Genomic DNA, 23,136 nt, shown 5'->3' with positions numbered 1-23,136 from the left:
AACATATCAGATAACGTTTGTGCAATACTTTAATAATTAATTTGCAAAGAGAATGATAGAATGTAATGAAGCAATACTTATTCATCACAATATTTTCAATAATGTAAAAATTTTTAATACAATAAACATGGCAGTCTTTTTACTGTTAAACAGTCAATAAATTTAATGATAACATTGCAGTAGATAAATTGAAAACAGAACTACATGTTAAGAAAAACCAACCATCCTGTTCGTAGTTCGTAAGTGTGATGGGTGCCCTTTACACGTACCAAGTGCCTTGGTGCCCTTGCCCTTTCGATTCCGAGCTTACAGGCCTGTGCTTTTGATTGATGAAATAACATTTTTTTGGCAGAATTTCATGCAATTATATACCAGCTTTGGAGCTGGAAGTAGTGAAAACTTTGGGCGTCTAGACGATACGTTCATGTGATGCAAATACTTATCAAACAGGATTAAGCACGAATTATACAAAGATAAATTGCAATTGGAATGTTTTAAAGGCTTTTATATTATGTAAACAATTATAAAAATTTAACTTTTTTTAATGCTAGAGTATAAATCAGCCTTATAAAGAAAGCCTTAATAAAGCAATATTAAAATAAATAATTGGTTGTTATTTTGAATAAATCTTTGAAGTACTGTAAGAAAGAAGGAGTGTTATATAAAAGTGCAAACACTCAACTGTTAAAGACAACATTAAAATGGAACCACCTTGTGAGGGTAAAAACTACAAGTACAATGTACAAATTTGACTTTTCATTAAATTTAATGAAAAGTAATGAAATGAAAAGGTTGTTCGTCCAATCCTAATCCATCGCCGTTTCATTTCTGAGAATCCATTCTTGTACTCTACAGTCCCACTATTATTGCAACACCTCATGTACACTTCCCTTTTTGAGATATATGGTGAACACTATTTATGGGTGCACTGTTTGGTCTGGGTCACTCTGTACTTAAACAGATTTACTGTCAATCCAAATACATGTACATCTACATTGTAGTTCCTTAGTAAATGTGTCCACCAAATCTCAAACGGGCAAATAAATTCCTCCACCTAGTTTTCCCCCACCAAAATTCCTCCACCAAAATGTCAGCTTAAACCAAAGCCTCTATTAAGTATAAAATACTGCTGAGCAATATTTGTCTGTGCTTAGCAAGATTTGGTGCTTAAAAGCTGCATGAAGCCCTGGTACCAAACATGAATCACAAAGGCCCAATTTCATAACGCTTTTCACTGGTCGACTTTGTGAAATGCAGTATTTTATAAATAACAGCTTTGAGAAACTTTGCAGTTCCTTTCCTTTTTTCTTGGTAAAGAAGCTACCATGAAATGATATTCCTCTGCATTTCAAACTCTGAATTTATCAGCTTTCATGTTTTATCAAATTCAGCACCATCAACAATTTTGAAAACTTAAATTAAATTTCCTCAAGACATTTAAATTGTCCATAACAATTCAACAAAAACAACAACAAACACTTAGGTTAGGTTTGCAGTATCGCCATATATGTATGTGTAAAATTAATCTTCTTTGAGCAGTAGTGTTGGTTCTGAAAAGAACCTGTAGTTGACAACTCAACGTTTCGAAAAGTATGCTCTGATCGTCTTCTGACCATCTTTCTTTCCTGAAGACAATCAAAGCATACTGGTCAAAACATTGAGTTGTCGACCACTAGTTCTTTTCAGAACCAACACTACTCAAAAGAAATGCACACATGGTGCTACCACAAACCTCACCTAATTATACCAGCACCATGTAAAGTTTCAAATCCTACTTGGAGTTTTTCCTCAAAGTTTCCTTTAAGATGGTTGGAGCGATCATCGCATTGTGAGAGTAATATTTACACTCACTCTCAGGTGTGATAAGAAGGATCTCAGTTGAGATGTTTTCTTCTTTGAAGCCGGCCTCAACAATATGATGGACTTGGGTTTCCTAGAGAGAGAGAGAGAGAGGAACAAAATAAGACAATTGTATTAAAGACACTGGACACTTTTGGTAATTGTCAACAACCAGTCTTCTCACTTAATGCATCTCAAAGAGAGAATAATGAAAGAAAAATACCCTTGTCACAAGAAGTTGTGTGCTTTCAGATGCTTGATTTCGAGACCTCAAAATCTAATTTTGAGGTCTCAAAATCAAATAAATGAAAAAATTACTTCTCTCTCGAAAACTACTTTATTTCAGAGGGAGCCGTTTCTCACAATGTTTTATATCAACCTCTCCCCTTTACTCGTTACCAAGTAAGTTTTTATGGTAATAATTATTTTGAGTAATTACCAATAGTGTCCACTACCTTTAATAATAATAGTAATTATTCAGTTTTCTGAATCGAAAGTTAAGGCAATCTACCCTACTCATTTCACATAAAAATAGTAATAATATATAAAATAAATATACAAACGATCAAAAGCAAAGAATACCAGTAAAATGCATAAAATGGAAAACAAAAAGATGAAGAGAATAATCTGGTTACTGGGCCAGTTCCCAAACCACAATATGTTGATATGTCTGTCACACTAACAGAGAACTAATAGTTATTTATTACAAATACATATAGGCCTATCCCTGCTGGCATTGGTAACATTCTTTCTTCTCAGGAGACGGCCGCCTAACCCTACGGGTTTTTATATTACATTCAAAAGAGGCAAGTTTCCAATTCACTACGAATTGGCATAGAACGGTTGCACATTCCAAAGCTTAGTTATTCATCGAGTGTACAAACTAAAGTGACAGTTCAACTTGAAAAAGACTGCATTTCCAAAGATCACATACTGTGAAAATCCCAGCTGAAAAAATGTTTTCCAGCTAAACAATTTACTTTAGTAAAAACATAATTTTAAACAAAATATTGATTATTGTACTCGATAGTGTTGCAAGCACTATATAATAATATGCTTGTAAATTTTGCAAAATATTTATAAATGTGACCAAACATCGTTCAACAAAGTACAAAGATTGGGGGAAATATTTTAAGTGAGAGAATAGACTCTAAAGTGTAGATTCCTGACTACAACGTACTCGCCTTCAGCTCGTACGTTCTGTTCACGAATCCACACTTTCTCGTCCATTCTCCTTTACATACCTTAAACATCTTCTCCAGATCATTGTATTGGGACTTCATCCATTCTCCCCAGGACGTTAGATTACAATAAGTCAGCACCCCTCCAGGTTTGAGGAGACGATGGGCGTGGTCCTTAATGAAGGGGAATTGGTGGGTGTGCCATGTTTCCTCAGACAGTGGGTACGTGTCGTATAGGATCCCTAACAAGAGAACATGCAAACTTAATCATTACCCTACCTCACAAGGGGCTATGGGTAGTCATATAAAATTTTGCAGCATATTGCGCCACAGCACCTTGACCATTACATGGTGCTATGTAAAAGGAGCATGTTTCATAATTCAAACGTAGTCCCAAATACCTTGCAGGAAAATACTGTATGTTAAAGGGCCTTGAGCGTCAGTGAGTGACAGATATGCATGCTATAAAAGAAGCCACTTTAATTATTATAACCAGGGGGAACTGAGTGGGTAAATTTGGATAGAATACAAAATAAATTGACTACAGCGGGATTTGAACCTACAACCTCCGGCACATTATTCCGGAGGTCCAAAGTTTAGATCCCGCGCTAGTAAAGTTTTCTTTGAACTGAGTGTAATTACCATCAAACTGTCCATCTTCTAGAGTTGGAACGACATCTTCCCACATTCCTTTCAATGGTGTCACCTGTGGCAGTAAAAATCAGTGTTGAAAATTATGAAATGGTCCAATGGAACTCATGAAAGCCTCTGGACAGATAAGTTGCCTGCCAAAGCAACTAAATGTTCAACCTTGAAAGACACAGTATCTTAATACACTACAGGCTGGGTTACTTTGATAAAGTTGACCATTACAAGTCTCATGTGATAACAATTTTTCTCTGGAATAGCAATGGTCATGGGTTCGAATCCCACCAGAGTAATATGCCTGTGTATTTTTTTTCCACAGGACTCGGGGGGGAAAGTACCGAGTATACAGCAGGCCTGGAATTTCATCTTTGAAAGGGCAAGGCAATTTTCATCTCGCAAAGGGCACTTTCATTGGAAAATCAATACAAGTTAAAGCCATTGGACACTTTATGTAAACAGTATTGTCCAAAGGCCCACACTACGTGTATCACAACTTATATAAAATAACAAACCTGTGAAAATTTGGGCTCAATCGGTCATCGGGAGTCGGGAGAAAATAATGGGAAAACCCACCCTTATTTTCACACGTCTTGCCGTGTCATGACATGTGTTTAAAATAAATCCGTAATTCTGGCTAGATTGAGAATTGATACTTTTTTAATGTTTTCTCAAAACGTAAAGCATTTCATGGAATAATATTTCAAGAGAAGTCTTTCACCATTACCTTCTGTAAGTTATTTGTAAATCTGTGAACTTTTTATTTTTTTTTCTGTTCCGAAAGTGTATAGTGGCTTTAATGGGAAACTTTTGAAGGGGCAAGGCCAAGACCAGGGGCAATGGCCTCCGCCTGCCGGTAATTCTAGGCCTGACATCTCGTCAACAGTGCTGAATGAAAATTGTGCTCATAGTGCCCACATCAATTACACTGAAAATTAAAAGCAATTGTGGGAAATTACACTTATGATACGGGCAAACATTTAAGAGTGGGACTTTTAACATTTGAGCTTGAACACAGTGTGTACCTTATGAGGCTGTTGTTTACCCCATTCCTCCAACCGTTTGAACACGCCATCGTTACACTCAATAATAACATGCTCGGTGATGTTAGAATGCTCTTCTATCTTAGTTGCAGCAATGGCCATTCCAAATCCAATCTCCAACACACGACCACCTGATGCAAAAATTAAGGAAACAAATTCTGGACTCAACAAAGTTATGGACTGTGTTTATTCATGACATACATGTATTAAAAAGGAAAGTCACACAATTCTGAGGGATAGTGTGTTCGTAGTTTTATAGCACAAAGCAATTGAATTAAACAAAAAATTAAAGAATACCAGCTGAAAAAGTTGTTGACTTAAACTGATGTAAATCAAATACAAGTACATTTATACATTTACTGTCCGTTTAACCCTGCGAATAGTTTGTTTGAATTAATGAGATCAGGTAAGCGATTTAGAGCGATCAGAGCCTACTCCAACCGTACTCGCAATAGTTTTTATCCCAGTGCAATAAGGTTACTTAATGATTAATACTTTTTAATTTGTTTGGGGGGTTTGCAATTTTGTTACTGTTATTGTCGCTCTGCATATTTTGCGCATATTGTTAATTATTTTGTTCGTTATTGTATGCCTATGTGGTTTAAGGGTTTTCTGTATTTTTGGTAATTTTTGTAATTGTTCATATGAATTTCACTGTATATGTAATTATATGTGTCACAATAAACAATTGAACTGAATTGAATTAACACAGTAGGCCTATGTAACAATACTTGCAAACAAAAGTTTAGCTATAGAAAAAAATAAAATAAAAATAAACATGTTTTACAGCACAACCTGTAGGCCTACAGTTAAAGCCATTGGACCCTTTCGGTACAGAAAAAAAAACAAAAAGTTCACAGATTTACAAATAATTTACAGGGTTTACAGAAGGTAATGGTGAAAGACTTCTCTTGAAATTTTAGCCCATGAAATGCTTTACTTTTTGAGAAAACGGTAAAACAATATCAATTCTCGTTAACGAGAATTACGGATTTATTTTAAACACATGTCATGACACAGCGAAAGGCGCGGAAACATGGGTGGGTTTTTCCGTTGTTTTCTCCCGACTTCGATGACCGATTGAGCCTAAATTTTCACAGGTTTGTTATTTGATATAAAAGTTGTGATACACGAAGTATGGGCCTTGGACAATACTGTTTACCAAAAGGGTCCAATGGCTTTAATAGCAACTACAACACTGGTCCTGAATGAAAATGACTTACAGAAGGTTAGAATACAACAAGGAACATGTGAAGAATAGATGAGAGTAGAATGGGTAAGGACAGGAAATGGGATGGGAGACGGAAAAGCAGGGAATTGGGAACAACCTAGTTCAAGCTGTCAAGGATTCACAAAAGTGTACCTAAAAACTGTGACCCGAAAGTCTGCTAATCCAAACTGTATTTACATCCAAGTCCAGTGAAGAAAGATGCTTCAAATAATCAGTGTGTGAACTTCAACAAAGATAATAGAAAATAATAAAAAAAAAAAAAAAAAAAAAAAAAAAAAAAAAAAATTAGTATGCATAAAGTTACTTTGAAAAACAAACAAACCCCGCACTAACCTTTGCTGGCTGCAATTGTAGCCAGTTTGTGCATTAATACATGACTTAAAGGGCCTTTTCTATCTATTCCATAACAGTTTCATAACAGGCTTGCCCATGATATAAACCGAACATGTATTGATTAGTAGACATGCATTAAATTAGTTTAAAAAAACGCAAACAAAACCCACCAACCTTTGCTTGCTGCAATTGTAGCTCGTTAGGGCGTTTCCCATCTTTCCATAACAGGCTTGCCCACGATACAAACCGAACATGTATTGATTAGTAGACCTACAGTATACATTAAATTACTTTAAAAAAACCCACCCCAAAACACCAACCTTTCCTTGCTGCAATCGTAGCCAGGTAGGGCGTTTTCTATCGTTCCATAACAGGCTTGCCCATGATACATGTACAAACCGAACATGTATTGATTAATAGACCTATGCATTAAATTACTTTAAAAAGACAAAACCATGGACCAACCTTTGCTTGCTGCAATCGTAGCCAGTTTGTGCATATAGGGCGTTTCCCATCGCTCCATAACAGGCTTTCCCATGATCTCCAGATGAGTATCACTAGCATCAAAGTCGGCACCGGCTTCCTTCCAAGATGGTGTGCAATTCTCTTGGCTTGCAAAGATCTTCTCCTCATCAGTGGGGTTACTCGCATCGTTTCTTGAAGTTGGCATGGTGGCTTAGTTAACCCTGACTTTATGGGCTGTGAAAGATGAATACTAAGAACAGTCGTGTAGTCTGTGATAAAATAAAATTATACAATTAGTGCAACAAATTGTCAATGGTATACCACAGCGGATATATAACAGTTTCTTTTTATGAGGCTCTGAGCATGACAGACAATTGCACATGTTCAGTATTGCTTTGCACTATGTGTACATTTAACGGAATGGGTGCAATTATAAATCAATAAAATTAATATATGTTACTATTAATACTGTTATAACCCATAGAAATAATCATATGCTGTCTAGACTGCCAGGAAACATGTTTGAAGGGTGTGTAGTGTGCACAGAATAATAAGGGGGCCCTATTAAGTTATTTTTGCAACAGGTTTTTTTCGGTCCTCGGTTCACATAAATTCAATTCAATGCGAGTCTAATTCTTTAAAATAAATTAAAAAAAAAATATACAGATTTCAAACCCTTAAACCACAAAGGCATACAATACCGAATAAGTAAACAATATGCGCACATTATGCAAAGAAACAATTATCCAGTAAAAAATTGCAAACCCTCGAAACAAACTAAAAGTTAAATAAAAACATCATCAATAATAAAGTCTAATGAATAGGAAAAAATGCAGAAAAAGCCTCCATGATGTCAGGCTTGGAATAACACGTGTTTAAGTAAGTCATTGAGGCCATGGTGCCCGTCGTTGCCCCCTGGTCTTGGCCTTGGTGCCCCTTCATGAGGGCCCCATTGACTCTAAGATTTTCCAATGGCGGTGCCCTTTGCAAAATGAAAATGGCCTCTTGCTCTTTCAAACATGAAATTCAAGGCCTGTGATGTCTATTTCTAAATTTATCCGGATGCTTATTACCAATTCAAAAATATGAATTTTTAATAGATGTGGTGTCATCGTGGGTGGTGTTTTTCCTGGCTGGACCAGATTTTAAACCTTTGTCTCTATTGTATTGCTTGTTGTCGTCTTATACCATTATTCTTTATTTAAATGTGGCTGTTTTTCTATTTTTAATATTGCTCTTAATCAATGTTATTATTATAGATATAATTTTATAATAATTATTTTAAAGTTTTAATGCCATTGTAGTTGCAAGGCACCTCTGTAAAACAGTGTTTCACTGAGAGGTTTCCCAAGGGTAAAGAAGAAGAAAAAAAAAAACCCAAAACACACATTAGGCCTAATAGCTTTTAAAGGCACTGTACGCTATTGGTAATTAAAGGGTACCCAAATAGATGTTAGCATATAAATTATGAGCAATGGAGAGCTTTTGATGATAAACATTGTGAGAAACAGCTCCCTCTGAAGTAACGTAGCTTTTGAAAAAAAGGTAATTTCTCATTCAAATAATAAAAGACTTTCAGCTGTAAAAAAGGCTGAAAAGCCTTTTTTATGCATCTGAAAGCACACAATGCAACAAGGGTGTTCTTTCATTCTTCTCTTGCAAATTTGATGACCAATTGAGCCCAAAATTTCACAGGTTTGTTACTTTATGCAGTTGTTGGTAGACACCAAGTGAGCGTACTGGTCTTTAACAATTACCAAACATGTCCAGTGCCTTTAAAGATCTATACAGAAATAAGCTGACAAACAAATAGCAGTGACAGACAACACTAACCCCTGTACTGCAGATTCTTCTCAAGTTATTTGATCCTAAAACCAGAAACGATAATTTATCTTCAGAGCGGAACAAATTGCAACACAAAATAATGGTATCAGTTGCTACTATTTGATAGCATGCAGTGTGCACAAAACAAGTCAGGCTGAATATACTATGAAAAACCAGCCCTTGAAACTTGGGTACTTTTTCAAAATGTCCAGAGATTTACATTAAACTATTACTAACTAAGGTTAGTGTAGTTTTTGAGAAATGGGTAAAACAAGTCGCAAAATAGTTTTGGTCTCATGAGACCAAAATTATTTTAGCCAAAATGAGACCAAAATTATTTTAGCATGTAAAATCCCCTTAACAAGTTATGATATTATACCAAAACCATAGCATAACTGGTTAATACGTTTTTACAATGTACATGCTAAAACTGAGACGAAAATTATTACTTTTACTCATTTTTCAAAAACTACAGCACCTCAGTAAGTAAAATTTCAAGGGAAGCTTTCTACTATCATAATCTTCAAACTGTGTAAGTTGAATGTAAATCTGTGGAAATTGTGTTTTTTGTTAGGAAAAAGTACATAATAAAAAAAATTTCCTTTTTAAAAAATCTTGGCTAAAGCTACAAAGGACTTCCTGGAGGCAAGTATACGTACCAGTTCCTGGCCTGGTGGGCTACTAGTTACAAACTACTTTACAAAATAAAAAAATTGTAAAAGCGTTTATGCCTGCATGCCCGCTTACTTTCACAATTAATAAGCCATTTTGAGGTCAATGGACTGAACACAGTTTGAACCAACCTATTTCAATTGTGAGAAAATAGAATGAAGTTGATTGCATTTGAACAACTTACCAACTAAAAGGATGCAATTACAAACAAAATGGCCCACGTTTTGACTCTAAAGACTCTGCTAGGAATGAAATGTCAGGCCATTAGGGCCTAACTGTTATATGTTGTTGCTTTTTCTATTGTAATACGTCACAGCCTGACCTTTTGGCAATCAAGGTTAGATTGTACCATGAGATGCCAAATGTAAAGCAAAGGACCCCATATACAAGTTCATAAAGCTGTTTAAAAGAAGAAAATTCTGCTTTGCAAATTTCTTGGCCAGGCAAGAAATGACGGGGGTACTAGTCAAGGCAATCATGGTATGGTATTCTGGCTGGTAAACTATTTTTGCTAAGCAAAAGTTGTTTGTACTAAGCAAGTTCAAAATACCGTAGAATTTGTTGGCAAAACAGCAACCAGTCATATGGGATGTATTTTGTTGGGTGTTTGGATTGGATACGTGTTTGCAGAAATGTTGAACATTCAACAACACAAAGGTCAAAACACCCAACAATGCAAACAGTATACTTCCACCCACAGAGCATATGGATCCACCATTATTATATCAAGGCCTATGGGACTATTCAGTGTAATTTTAATAGTAGGCTTTAAAAACTCAAACAGACCATATTTCTTCAGTCGTGGACTATTGTGAGTCGGAGCATGGAGCTCCATGAGATAACTTTCCGTATGGCGCCACCACTTTTTCACTCATTTTTACAAAAAGAGATATCTCATTGAGATAAATTAGATACTAGTCTAGAGTATAGTATTTCCACCATCGAATGAAAAGTGGTGGCGCCATACGGAAACTTTTCAGCTCCATTGTTGTGGAGCCATAGGATACCTGATGGTTGGACTCTATCTTTGCATGGACTTTGAGGACCGCGAGGTCAGTGTGCTTTATGGGCAGGGCTGGCTCCCCATTCATTGCCCCTCCCTTGTACGTTTGTTTTAATCTAATGCAATGACTTCTTATTCTACTAAATAGAATTCGGATAACTTTCCGTATGGCGCCACCACTTTTTCACTCATTTTTACAAAAAGGGATATCTCATTGAGGTAAATTAGATACTATATTATTTCGTTTCGAATGAAAAAGTGGTGACACCATACGGAAACTTTTCCTAGAATTCTACAAACTGTTCAGGGTTCAGGCTATGCCTACACACAAAAATAGAACATTTTTGTGAACGTAATCATGGTATAATGGGTTACAATGATTCTACTGGACCAGCAATTAATTATTTGACAATACCATTTAAATGTAATGAAAGAGAACTTTCGAACAGTTTAAAAATAAATTGTAAACTTTGTTCATGTAAAACTAAAAGTAAAACTGTAACAGACATGGTTTTGATGAAGGAAACACAGTAGACTGCTGTGGGTAGAGTCTAAAGTTCCCTCTGTCTGATCTGCTGCAGGCACACAAGTCCCTGGCTGACGACAACGACAACCTCCGAGTTCCCCTCTTGCTTGGGAAGATCAATTCACATGAACAACAAATCACATAAATAAACACATAAACAACCAAACAAACTTGACAGTGACTATACTTAACTTACATAACAAGCACGTCGATATCGGTGTCCAAAGCTTGCAAAGATTGGTCAAAAGTGTCGCCTCCTCGATCGATCGACCTCTCCTCGCGTTCGTTCCTTTGAAACTTTTTTTCTATTTGTCACCGGTAGAGGGCGCTACATTGAATGGCTTGGGAATTTTGATGTTTGTGTGTGAGGAGTGGATAACGCGGCAACTTCAAGTTTGAGAAGATGGGGGAGGGGTGCTGAAGGAAGTCAAGTCAATCTAAATACTGCGCTGTCAGATGATATTATGTTTACATATCAGGGAAGAGTGACTGGTCGATCCATCAGCAACACTGTACATCACAGTTATTTCCCAAGCGTGATCTGCTTATGGAATATGCCCTCCCAGCCTCAGCTGTATCGGCCCCGCCCCTCGAAGTTGTAGGAGCCGACTGATGTCACTCCGCTAAATATTGCTGTTGCCTTTCGTTTCTTACTCGCATCCCTTCATCACCCATTCCGTCACTACTTACGCGTTCCCCTACCTGCACCCTTTGCATCTGCCGCACAGTACGGCATTTTTAACCGATTCCTGATTGGGGAAGGTGTCAAGGCTATCCACTATTGGCAAATAATTAAGATGGGGAAGGAGCACTTCTCAAAGAAAATACAGAAACAATACTTTGAACTCCTCTTCAGAATACAATGCTAAATTATCAAGAACTCTGCTTCAAAATACAAGCGGTTTCCCTAAGCAACTTTGAAAATTAAAGATGGTTTCCGTGACTTACAGCTTTTCTCCACAGTCTAAAAACCAATACATAAGGATCATGTTCAATATTCTACAGCAGGATGTATAATTATTGCCACACAGGCAAAACACAAAGATTTCTGAGTCTATACTGGCCCCTTTGTAGAGCCTTCTTTGTCGGCACACATTGCAATCACAAAATTTCAGCAACCGACAGGGTGGGAAAAAGACATACTGCCCCGAAGGCTGTCTCATGGTGACCTGACTGGACTACTACGCCCCACAAAAACCTAAATACCTCTTCCTTGCCATCTGCATGTAAACCCCCGGCTCATTACCCAAACTTAAACCCATTAGAATAAACTTACACAGCCTTGCATAGAACTCATTAAACTCTTTTATATAGAACCCATTAAAATCTGACTGAGAATGCTATGGCCCCTGTACTTCACATTCCAAATGTCCCTTGTGATTCAGCTGAATCAGCTGGACGAACAAAACTACTCTCCCAATGTAAAAGAGTGAAAAACCATTCCCTTTGTCCGCCATACCACTCTTTCAAAGAGCCATATTATGGCGGACAACACTTTTTAGAGTGAATGAATGTACGGGTATTTTCAACTCGATTTAGAGTGAAGTTTGTTAAAATTTCATGCAAAAAGAGTAACACCGATTGACTTTCACTCTCAAAAGAGCGAAACTTACACCACTCGGACAAGAAATTACCACTCTTTTACATAAAGAGAGTATGTTTCCCCTTGCTGACCAGTATTCCAAACTACTTCTAGTCGGCTACTACTGATGGAATTCAATCTATTTACAGTATAAAAATCAACACAAATAAACCAGGTCCATGTTTTCTTCTGATAAAACAAATTCGCAAGTTTTTTTTTGCCGGCGACCCCAACCCCCGTTATGCATTGCGCCCACCCTGACAATAAGAAACAATTTATTAGTCATTTCACAGTGCATGGTAAATCAATCTTGCACAATCTCCCGCAGAACGTTCTCCACAATGTTTCAGTCTCCATTCCTGTGCTTTCGTCTAGTGAGCTCGTTTGTTCCAGGTACAAGGTTAGTGTTTTAGTGGTATAGACCTTTATCATCCTGCCTCCATCTTGGTCATGTTCCTCGTATCGAATATGAATGTTAATAATCATTTTGAAAATAGGTACCAGACTATTTTGTTCTTCCAGCCTCGGTTTGGTAACACTGATATCAATGGGGGAAAATTCAAGATGGCTGCACCATGATAAAGATCTATTGGTTTCATTTCCCTCTCTTCCATGGCATCTCGTCTTTTTCCACGGGGACTGTTAGCCATCAGACCGGTATGTAATAGGCCTTTATATAGGTACGGGTATTTCAACCCCTACACCCACGATTTGTCTCTCAAAAATGCATGCTCGAATAGCATTCATTTGTTATTTCCGTTGTCCCTGCATTTAGAGGCACTGGACGCTATTATTAGTACTCAAAATAATTGTTAGCATAAAAACTAAGCAATGGAGAGCTAGTTATAGTATAAAACATTGTGAAAAACGGCTCCCTCTGAAGTAACGTAGTTTTCGAGAAAAGAAGTAATTTTCCACTAAAATATTTGAATTTGATTTCTAGACCTCAGAATTAGATTTTGAGGTCCCGAAATCATGTACCTGAAAGCACACCTTGTGCTATACAAGGACGTTTTGTTCCCGTCTCACGACTTCGACGACCAACTGAGCTGTAATGTTCACAGGTTTGTTATTTTATGCACTATGTTGAGGAGATACACCAAGTGAGAAGACTGGTCTTTGACAACTACCAAAGGTGTCCATCAGGGTTTTAAAACAGTTTCCCATTGTAAATTTTGTACTTGAATTTGATTTCTAGACCTCAGAATTAGATTTTGAGGTCCTGAAATCATGTATCTGAAAGCACACCTTGTGCTATACAAGGACGTTTTGTTCCCGTCTCACGACTTCGACGACCAACTGAGCTGTAATGTTCACAGGTTTGTTATTTTATGCACTATGTTGAGGAAATACACCAAGTGAGAAGACTGGTCTTTGACAACTACCAAAGGTGTCCATCAGGGTTTTAAAACAGTTTCCCATTGTAAATTTTGTACTTGAATTTGATTTCTAGACCTCAGAATTAGATTTTGAGGTCCCGAAATCATGTATCTGAAAGCACACCTTGTGCTATACAAGGACGTTTTGTTCCCGTCTCACGACTTCGACGACCAACTGAGCTGTAATGTTCACAGGTTTGTTATTTTATGCACTATGTTGAGGAGATACACCAAGTGAGAAGACTGGCTTTGACAACTACCAAAGGTGTCCATCAGGGTTTTAAAACAGTTTCCCATTGTAAACTTTGTACACAAATTTCATTGTGGAGTACCCGGTCTTTAGAATTCCCCATATTGGGGTACTTTTGTTTTGACGTATTTTGCATTAAGTTCATGTCCATGCGACTTCATATATGTAGTGTTAAAACTCACGCATCGATGCCCCTTTTCCTGCTATTGCTCTTCTAGATCGAAAGAAATCCTCTGGGTAGCATCGTGTTTAAAACATTCCTCAAAATTTGGCATGTGTTGGGGCCACAAAGACCCGATCCACTACTTTCAACTACATTCCGCAATCCATTCAAATGCATGACTCTTGCGACACCTTTGGACAGTTTATGGCGGTGCCCAGCTCACACGTTACCAATACAAATATTAAAGGAACACGTTGCCTTGGATCGGTCGAGTTGGTCTTTGAAAAGCGTTTGTAACTGTTTGTTATAAAATGCATATGATTAGAAAGCTATTTGAAAAGTAGAATATAATGATCCACACAAGTATCACTCTAAATTGCGTGGTTTTCTTTTACCTCGTCGACAAACACGGTCGGCCATTTATGGGAGTCAAATTTTTGACTCCCATAAATGGCCGTCGGTGTTAGTTCGCACAGTAAAAGGAAACCACGCAATTTCGAGGCAAATTTGTGTGGATCATTGTATTCTACTTTTGAAACATCTTTCCAACCATATGCATTTCATAAAAAACGGTTACAAACGCTTTTTATAAACCAAATCGTCCGATCCAAGGCAACGTGTTCCTTTAAAGTCGTAACAATAATATTATCGCGAATAATAATATTTGCAAATAATTTGCAAAGATGTTTGCGATTTTTGATCAGGGCCACCATACACAGACGATTATGCGGAATGAGTCTAATTCGAAATAATAACAGATTGCACTAGGCACCAGACTGTCTTAATAAGTGTGTTGCTTGTGAATTAATGTAATTGGTCTCAAAGATAGAGTTCTAACCATGGATTAAGCCCATACAAAGAGCATATACGTGTTCAGTTATATACATCGTATAGGGCTTATGTTTTAAATAATAGGCACCAGACTGTCCTATACTATTATGCATGAATATTGTTTGTGTTGCTTAGTTAGTGTTTGGTGAAAGCTTTCACATAGTTGCAGTCGAAAATGGCGAATGATTTTTGTAAAGTTTTGTAATACATTTAATAGGCCCGTAAAGATACGTGTATCTTCGGCCCTATATATAGGCCAAGGCAAAGCCATGGTAACCCCCCCCCCCCCAAAAAAAAAAAAAAAAAAAAAAAAAAAACAATAAATAAAAAAATCGCAAACGTGACTTAATGAACAATTACCACTCTAATGCCGTTATCATTTAGAAGTAGGCCTGCAGCATCTTTCGATGTGGGTATAAAATTAATTGTTGATAATCATTTAACTTCGAAGTTATGCGGTTAAGAAAAAAGGTCATTATTTTGTTTGTTATCCTCATCCACAATTTTTGAATCGGATAACTAAAAAAAAAACCGCTACCACCTTTGGAAATGAAATTTTCCGATGTTTTTTTTGTTGTATTTATTATAATACACATTAATTTTGTGTATGATTAAAACAATGAATGATAAACAATCCAAATGTTTACTTTGCTATAAGAAGAAATTCAATGTAGGCCTATTTGAGTTAATGATAATATCACTGTTGACTGAAAAAACATATCCGAGATGTTCTGTTATCAAATTGTTGAAAGATTCTCGCTGGAAAATGTAAGCCTTTTTGCCCGTTGAGGTTTCTAGACAAACAGCACTCTGAAACAAAATATGTAAATTTTGAAGCACACAACGGTACACAAAACACTTTCCCTCCTTTGAGTACAGATTTGTTTTTTTAAATTGGCAAGTCTCTTGCATGCCACATAAATACAGATCCAAGTACCTATATACCGTTACAAAACGGTACACACAAAATTTCCCCCTTCTTTGATAGGCCTAGGAAGCTTAAGCTTTGGGCGCTGTGAGGTTTGTAGATAAACATTCCCCTGAAACAAATCTGTCAATTACAAAACTGTACACACAGAAGGTTTTTCCTCCTTTTTTTTTTAACTGACACATTGCACAGACCAAGAATACCCATGAGCTTCTCCCGATGCCGGGTCCCGATCTCGGATCTTTGATCCCAGGGGAATGATTTGCTCGGCGGAGGTTCACAACTCGGGGAGAAAAGTTACGGCACCATGCAAACATGGCGTGACTGTGCATCATCAACGCCGATCACGATTATTTGCATGGTTGAATTGTTTTAATGAATACAAGCCACAGGGAAACATTATAAAAGGGGTAGAGCCCACTTAAACTGAACATTAATTACGGGGACCTACTTTAAACATTGGTCAATCATGTTGAATAAACCCGGAAGAATTACAGCTTACGTCTTGCTCCTGGATTAATGTCTAACTATTCGAAATTTCTATATCATCTTTACAATTATCAATGTTGTGATACTTCATCAAAAATTGTTATGTTATGTTAAAAATTAGCTTATAAGAGGCTGAGATGTTATGTCTGGCTTGTTTAAACTTAACTGTTGTTGTCAGCATGTCATTTCAAACCATCAAGCCGCTATGCAATTTGAATGCGGTCATCGACATGGACAAAATGTAGTAGTTCTTCCGTGAAATTGTGACCTAGAACTCAATCAATAGGCCTAGAAACAAAGCAATGTTTTACAATATAAATCAGAGGCGAGAGCCCCAGTAAACGTTTTCCGAAGATATTGCATGGTAAATATTCTATACTTTGCTGTTTTAGGCAAATTAATACAAAGCACTTCACGTTTTTTTGTGTAAAATAATAGAAACAAAATAAGTAAAATATGAGTAACGTGTTGGTACATTTTGCGTATGTAGGGAGTTTTTGAATATTTTCGGATCATAAAACCTGATTTTGGGGAGCATAATGGACATTATTATCAATAAAAGGGGAACCATACACGCTTTCCAAACGCAAACACCATGCTTATCGGGGTTTGCCATAATTTCCTTAACTAGTATTCTGTTGTAACTTGATTTAATGTTAATTTGTATGCATATATATGTTTATTGCAAACCAGTGAAAAGGAAATGTAACATAAATGTCTCTTAATTAAATTGAAAGTTGAATTTGTGAAATTTTCACCTTTCACATACGGTGTGGTTATACGCTGGTTTGACCTGGACAAACAAACAAAAATCACATAACTAACAACGAGAGCACCGTGGTAATAATAAAGCTATATCACCGTGACGCCACTCACTGCCGATGCCACGTTACGTTGAGCCGGTGTAGGCAGCCGTTACGGTGTATTTCTCCCCCACACACAAAAGCCCGACGTGCCCCCAAGATGACAAAAAAACACCGGGGCATTATTTTCATCTCTGATGGCCAGGTACAATCAGTGGGTATCCAATGCTTTTAAGATACCACAGTCTCTTAACTACTCCGGAATTTATTGGAATTGAAAGGGTTAAGTGGATGGTAATGTGAGCCACCTGAGTGTGGGTGTAAACATGAACTTGTCTGTCTCTCTGTTTTGAGCTCATACAAACGTATTTACTTACACCTATTGATTTAAGTTCTCTTGTGTGGGCATATGAACGGTATTCAAAGAGTAATATACCATCATTGATGATCGGATGACAGCAGGAGAAGACGTTTAGCTACATCTGTATCAACAAGGGAAGATCAAAGTCAAAAGCGATTGCCTTCAAATAATAATAACTGATTTATTTTGAAGGAGAGCGCTATATCATCCCGTTACCGTTGTATCAGATGCGTCTGATACAATAGTAACCGTTTTTATATTGGTCAAGAATAGGAAAACGTCTATATACATCTATTGTTTTAAAATCAAAACCACACTCCGCTGTCATATCTATTAGAACATTGAATATATACATTATATATATACATTTTTTTTAGAATGTCCCTTTATACTCTTACTGACGGGGAACAGGGTAAACATCCCAACTCCTTTCCAAAAATTTCGTTAAAATAAAATTTCAAACCTGAGTTTACCTGGCTCCAAATTATGATAATGAGAATTGCTAGTTTCCTTGTTGTGGGTTCAAGGCATCTGACCAAGATTGCCACTGTTCAAATTATATTGAAACCACTCTATGTGAATACAACATATTCTGCCGTACACAGACAGTCTAGTTTTTATTTAACTTATTTATCTATTTATTATCCTTTCCATCGTTCATCCTACAAAATACAAACAAAATCCATAAATAGTGAATAATCTTCAAACCTCTTATACGATCTCGCCCTTGGTTTTTGGAGCAATATTTCAATGACGTAAACAATATTTTGACACTCGTGATGAATAAAAAAATAAAATAAATAACCTTAGCAAATAATATACGCTGCACACCCTTTTCAAGTCATGCGCTACCTTGGTGTATTTCCGACCAATCAGAATCGCATCTTGCCCGGTGACGTCACCAACCCGAGCCTGCCCCATTATAGCTCATCAAATAAAAGGCGCTGTGATTGGGCTCAGCTGTACAGAAGTGAGTTCCTAGCCATTTTGTCCTTCTCAAACAACGAGACAAGCTGCAGCAATCACAAGTCTTTTCATAGCTAGCCGTAGAATACTGAACGCCACCTGGTTCGCCATTAGCTTTGATTTCCAGTGGTATCTCCGTAAAATACTGACTGATCATGTCTAGATCGGGCGTAGTGTGTGTGCTGACGATAGCCGTTTTATGTATCGCTGAGATTGTCAATGCAGCTCCGGCGCCGGTAAGTTTATAACCTCAAAATTAGTTGGTTTAAAATTGTGACTGACTGTACAATATATTGGGTCAAATTCTTGCCCTTTTTGTTAGGTTGGAAAAGGAACATGAATGTTGCCAGCTTGGGTACAAAAATTACCTAACTGAGGATGGATAAGAATTTACTTAGCAATTGTTTACCCAATATTTAGTACAGTGTTTGCCCCGAAACTACCATTTTCCCTGCATGATAAAGACAGTTTGGTAAACTTTACCCAACCAAAAGTTTACCCCGTGATGGTTCCGAAATGTTTTACTCAGATGTTGGGTTGATCAGATATTGTATCTTACCCAACACCGTTAAAGGGGGGGGGGGGGGGAGGGGAGGGAAATAGAAGAAAAAAGAAGCAGCAAGAAACAAGTAATTAGAAATATTTCGGTCTGAAGCACTTTTTATTGGTGAAAGGGGGAACGGCATGATTACCTGAGATATTTTTTTTTTTCTATCGACCGCACGTTTTTTTGTTAGACGTTCACAACATCTCAGAAACCCCCAGAACCTTCATTGTTTGAATTTTCCTTTTAAGTAGGGTCACGGGTTGGCAACTACTCCAAAATTAATGGTCATAAAAACTGTGCATTGATCTTAGAACCTTCCCGATGTATGAGAAAAACCCCCCACCAATTCAGTTGTTGTCGACCTTTCACAAGTTTTGCAAAAAGGTACTTCCACAACACGCAATAATTTTGTGGAATTTTTGTTGGTCTTGCTCAACGTTACATGGAACAAATATCGAAAGTAATGTACTCTCTACATCCATCATCTGAAAATGTCATTCCATTTGTTGACTATAGAGAAAAACAACGCAACATGTAACTATTTCCTATTCTTGTTTTTGCTTTTCGTTTTTGAAATCAGGCTCACTTAGATATTGCCATTCGAAAACAAGCAGCGATATTGTTTTCGAATGGCGAATTCTACAATGAGCCTGATTTGAAAACGAAAAACAAAAAACAAGAATAAGAAATCGCTTTTGGGGACTTGCATTTTTGCCGATATGAACAGACAAGCATCGTTTTTGTGCCATTGTTTTCCCCTCGATGATTCTCATTTTTTGTATTCTGTCTTTGAAACATTTCACGTATAGGCCTATGCAAATAATTTAACAACACTGAATTCATCTTGTATCTTTAACTTTCGATTGCAGTTAAATGTATTGTATGATTGGATATATTAAGGATAAGAAAAATCTTAAAAAACAAAACCCCCAAACAGCTGATTTATGTTACAAACCACATTGGGCTTTACATGCTGAAACGTTTACAATATTTTTTAAAAAATCCCGTTTTCTCCCAAAAGCTCAGCAGACCAAATATTCATATTATGGGTTCCTAATTTCTCATGGTTATGGTTGAACACACGAAGCATAAACACTGTCTGCTACTAATTTGATCAGCTGTCTGTAAGTAGGTATGTAACCTTTTAAAGTCGGGTGGATTACTATTGGTAATTTTTTATTCACGGTGGTGACTTGAAAAGCATGTTTCCTTAATAAATCAATTCAGTACATGTTTCCCCAATTTCACACATTTTAACTGCCGTCGATATTGTGGCGCACGGTTGGTCTGCGTTTTCAAGAGGAATAGGTGGTTTTTGAATCAGAGCAGCGCAATCATTTTTGTTACAGATATCACGTTCTTCTGATTTGATAAGCGTTAGAAAGGAAATATTGAAATACCTTTTTTTTCTAATAGAGTCCGAGGCTGGGATAATCATAAATAAGTATTGACTGCTTCGGGTGATATGGACGCCCGAGGTGATGATCCTCGGAGCGGTCTATTTCCCTGAGGCGAAGCCGACTCGGAAAAGTAAACTGCTGCGGGGTTCACCAAGGGAGTCGTAGTTTTAACCGTAGCAGGAGTAAATATCAGTCAATATTTGTTTCATAACCTGTACATATATTGTGCCTTGACGTAAGGCTAATAAGAAGCGGCTGCTGCTATGGGTATAGTAAGATGGTAGCCATGGGATAGTACATCGGTTGCTATGGTATAGTACTATCGGTTACTGCAGTTACAGTACCAGCGCGTCGCAATGCGCGGTCTGCCAGTAAAACCTTTGCATGTCACGTGACGTGCTCTAAACTAATCAAAAGGCACAATATTATTTTGCAAGGGGTGTTATAAAGAAACTAGAAATAATTCCAGACGGCCATCATTAAGGGCTTGCAGGCGCGTCAAGCGCGTTGTTCACGAACAAATCGTGCAATGAGTTTCTATGAAATGAACGCAAAACGCATGAAATAAACGCAAAACTACAGACGACCGATTTACGTCATATTGCCACTATATAAAAAGCCTGCTTTGTCAATCTCGATCTGTTCCTTATTAGAACCGCACTAGTCAACAAATTCCTGACACTTGGCAATCAAATCAAAATCAATATACAAAAACAAATAGCGCACTCTGCCGTAGAACTTAAGAGTAAATGTTGAGTTGCATGCGTTTTAACTGGGTCATCAAGATAGAACAGATATGCGTTGGATGGGAATGACTGTATATTTGGGTCTATCGGTGCCTCTTCCCTCTTCAATTTTGAACCAAACAATAAATGGTATTGATATTGACCCGTTCTTTGTCTTTCAACCCATCGCTCCTCAATGAAGTAGAGTAATGAAATGTATAAATACATTTTGTTGAAGATCAATATGCCTTCCCCCCCCCGGAATCTTGACGAAGAAGATGAAGAAGTTGAAAAGGGGAAAAACTCATACAAACTAAGATGGGTAACTTGAGAATTCTTGAGCACTTGATCTATTCAGCGTTGTCCATCTGCGTTTTTGGCCTTGATGGTGATGTGGTGGTGGTCAGGGTGTGGAGGGGGGGGGGTGGTAATTTACATTTGGTTTTGATTCATGTGTATGTAGGTTAAAGATAATGTCTTCTCATTATGTGTATATGCAGCAAAAGTATAAATTATTATCCAGGACAGATATTGTAATCCATATTTTCAATTTATTTTGTTATTTGATGCCCCTTGCTGCTTTTCCTTTTGCGATCTTGTCATCGTTTCTTGTTAAGAAAGACATCTTTAATACTTGCATCGGGGATAAAGAATATAATTTGTTTTATCCTTACACCGATGTGTATCAAGCATTGTTTACTTCCCCGAGTGAAAAACGCAGTCAAATCAAACCCGGGCGGAAATAGAACCAACGACCTTTGCATTGCTACAGCGCAGATATTTTACCACTAGACCACATATCTGGCTTAAGGCAGTTCGTATCCTACAGTCTACCCGCAGGTCACTAGTTTCCTTTGTGATTTATCTGCAGAGTATGCATCGTTTTTACGTGCGTGACCTCTTATTATATCGAGTGACCTGCGGGTAGACTGTCTATGTGTTAGCTGTGAATACTACATAAAAACGTACTTGGTAACGAGCAATGCAGAGCTGTTGATAGTATAAAACATTGTGAGAAACGGCTCCCCTTGAAGTAACGTAGTTTTCGAGCGTGAATTTGATTTCGAGACCTCGGAGTTAGATTTTAAGGTCCCGAAATCAAGCATTGGAAAGCACACAACTTCGTGTGACAAGGGTGTTTTTTCTTCCATTATTATCTGGCAACTTCGACGTTGAGATACACCACTGTGACAATTGACAATTACCAATAGTGTCCAGTGCCTTAAAGAGTAACCATCCAGCACGTTCGGTAAATATATTTACTTATCATCTCAGTTGCGGTTGAAGCCTTGTTCGTACCTTAACCTTTAACCACCTCCAAGCAATTCAAATTCAGAAGATCAAACGAACTACAATATTGATGTCAATTAGCACAGTGATTTTGCAAACGACGTCATGAATTCAACCGTGCGTAAATTCATCCCAATATGTGTTATCGGTGGAGGTGTTCAACAATTAATTTGATCACAGGTGTTTAATTATTTATTTAATCATGTACGAATGTTAACTACCAATGAGTCCGCATTGAATACATTTAGGGTGACCGGGTTTGAATGTAAAGCATGGACGTATACTGATCTTTTTGTTTCGTACGTGGGTGTGATCCCTAGCTACTCGGCAGTGAACGGTTATATGGCTTCCGACTGGTACCCCAATAAAGTTTAACAAATAGGGAGACCGCCAACAGAAAGCTATATATCTATAGCTATATGTTGGCGGTCTCCCTATTTGCCGATAGCCCAGTCTGTAGTGCCGGCACTTTAATTCGGAGGTCGTTAGTGCAAATCCCGCTCTGGACAGTTTTTCTTTGTTCAACACCAAATCATTTAAATTTCACCCACTCAGATTCTCTTGTGGTTTATTATTTGGTAAGGGAATCAACGTGTGGTGAAGAGGTTTTCAACTAGTGGTTTAATCCCCAATTATAGTTGTTAAATGATTTATTTCAAC

The 23,136-nt window shown here is 37.4% G+C and overlaps 2 protein-coding genes across 3 annotated transcripts in view; one reads left to right on the top strand and one right to left on the bottom strand.

The window, feature by feature from the left end:
* Window positions 1-92: 92 nt before the first annotated feature.
* Window positions 93-11,066, bottom strand: LOC139937491 (guanidinoacetate N-methyltransferase A-like). Of its 2 annotated transcripts, none has more exons than XM_071932644.1 (6): window positions 10,959-11,066; window positions 6,738-7,006; window positions 4,691-4,839; window positions 3,663-3,726; window positions 3,084-3,262; window positions 93-1,933 (listed from the first exon to the last, which is right to left on the bottom strand). In XM_071932644.1, exons 2-6 carry the CDS (start codon window positions 6,940-6,942, stop codon window positions 1,772-1,774), a joined length of 759 nt encoding a protein of 252 aa, XP_071788745.1. In that variant the 5' UTR covers window positions 6,943-7,006; window positions 10,959-11,066; the 3' UTR covers window positions 93-1,771. The 2 variants fall into 2 exon arrangements, with proteins under 2 accessions (XP_071788745.1, XP_071788746.1); XM_071932645.1 differs by lacking the exon at window positions 10,959-11,066 and adding an exon at window positions 10,744-10,870.
* A 7,462-nt stretch (window positions 11,067-18,528) lies between these two features.
* Window positions 18,529-23,136, top strand: part of LOC139937275 (corticotropin-releasing factor-binding protein-like) — a 38,290-nt gene continuing 33,682 nt past the window's right edge. Inside the window, exon 1 of the mRNA XM_071932376.1 lies at window positions 18,529-18,750. Coding sequence (XP_071788477.1) covers window positions 18,670-18,750 — 81 coding nt within the window. The 5' untranslated portion in view covers window positions 18,529-18,669. The remainder of the gene's footprint in view (window positions 18,751-23,136) is intronic.

This window comes from Asterias amurensis, chromosome 5, assembly GCF_032118995.1.
Source record: "Asterias amurensis chromosome 5, ASM3211899v1".
NCBI classification, from domain to species: domain Eukaryota; kingdom Metazoa; phylum Echinodermata; class Asteroidea; order Forcipulatida; family Asteriidae; genus Asterias; species Asterias amurensis.
Note: the sequence above shows the minus strand (reverse complement) of the source record. Positions and strands in the feature narration are given on the sequence as shown.

Excerpts from the sequence above, each read along its gene's own strand:
- LOC139937491 (XM_071932644.1), bottom strand. The coding sequence starts at position 6,942 with ATGCCAACTTCAAGAAACGATGCGAGTAACCCCACTGATGAGGAGAAG. Across the intron at positions 4,840-6,737 it reads TACGATTGCAGCAAGCAAAG|GTGGTCGTGTGTTGGAGATT; the intron begins GTTGGTCCATGG and ends TTTTTGCATCAG. Across the intron at positions 3,263-3,662 it reads AGAAGATGGACAGTTTGATG|GGATCCTATACGACACGTAC; the intron begins GTAATTACACTC and ends TTCTCTTGTTAG.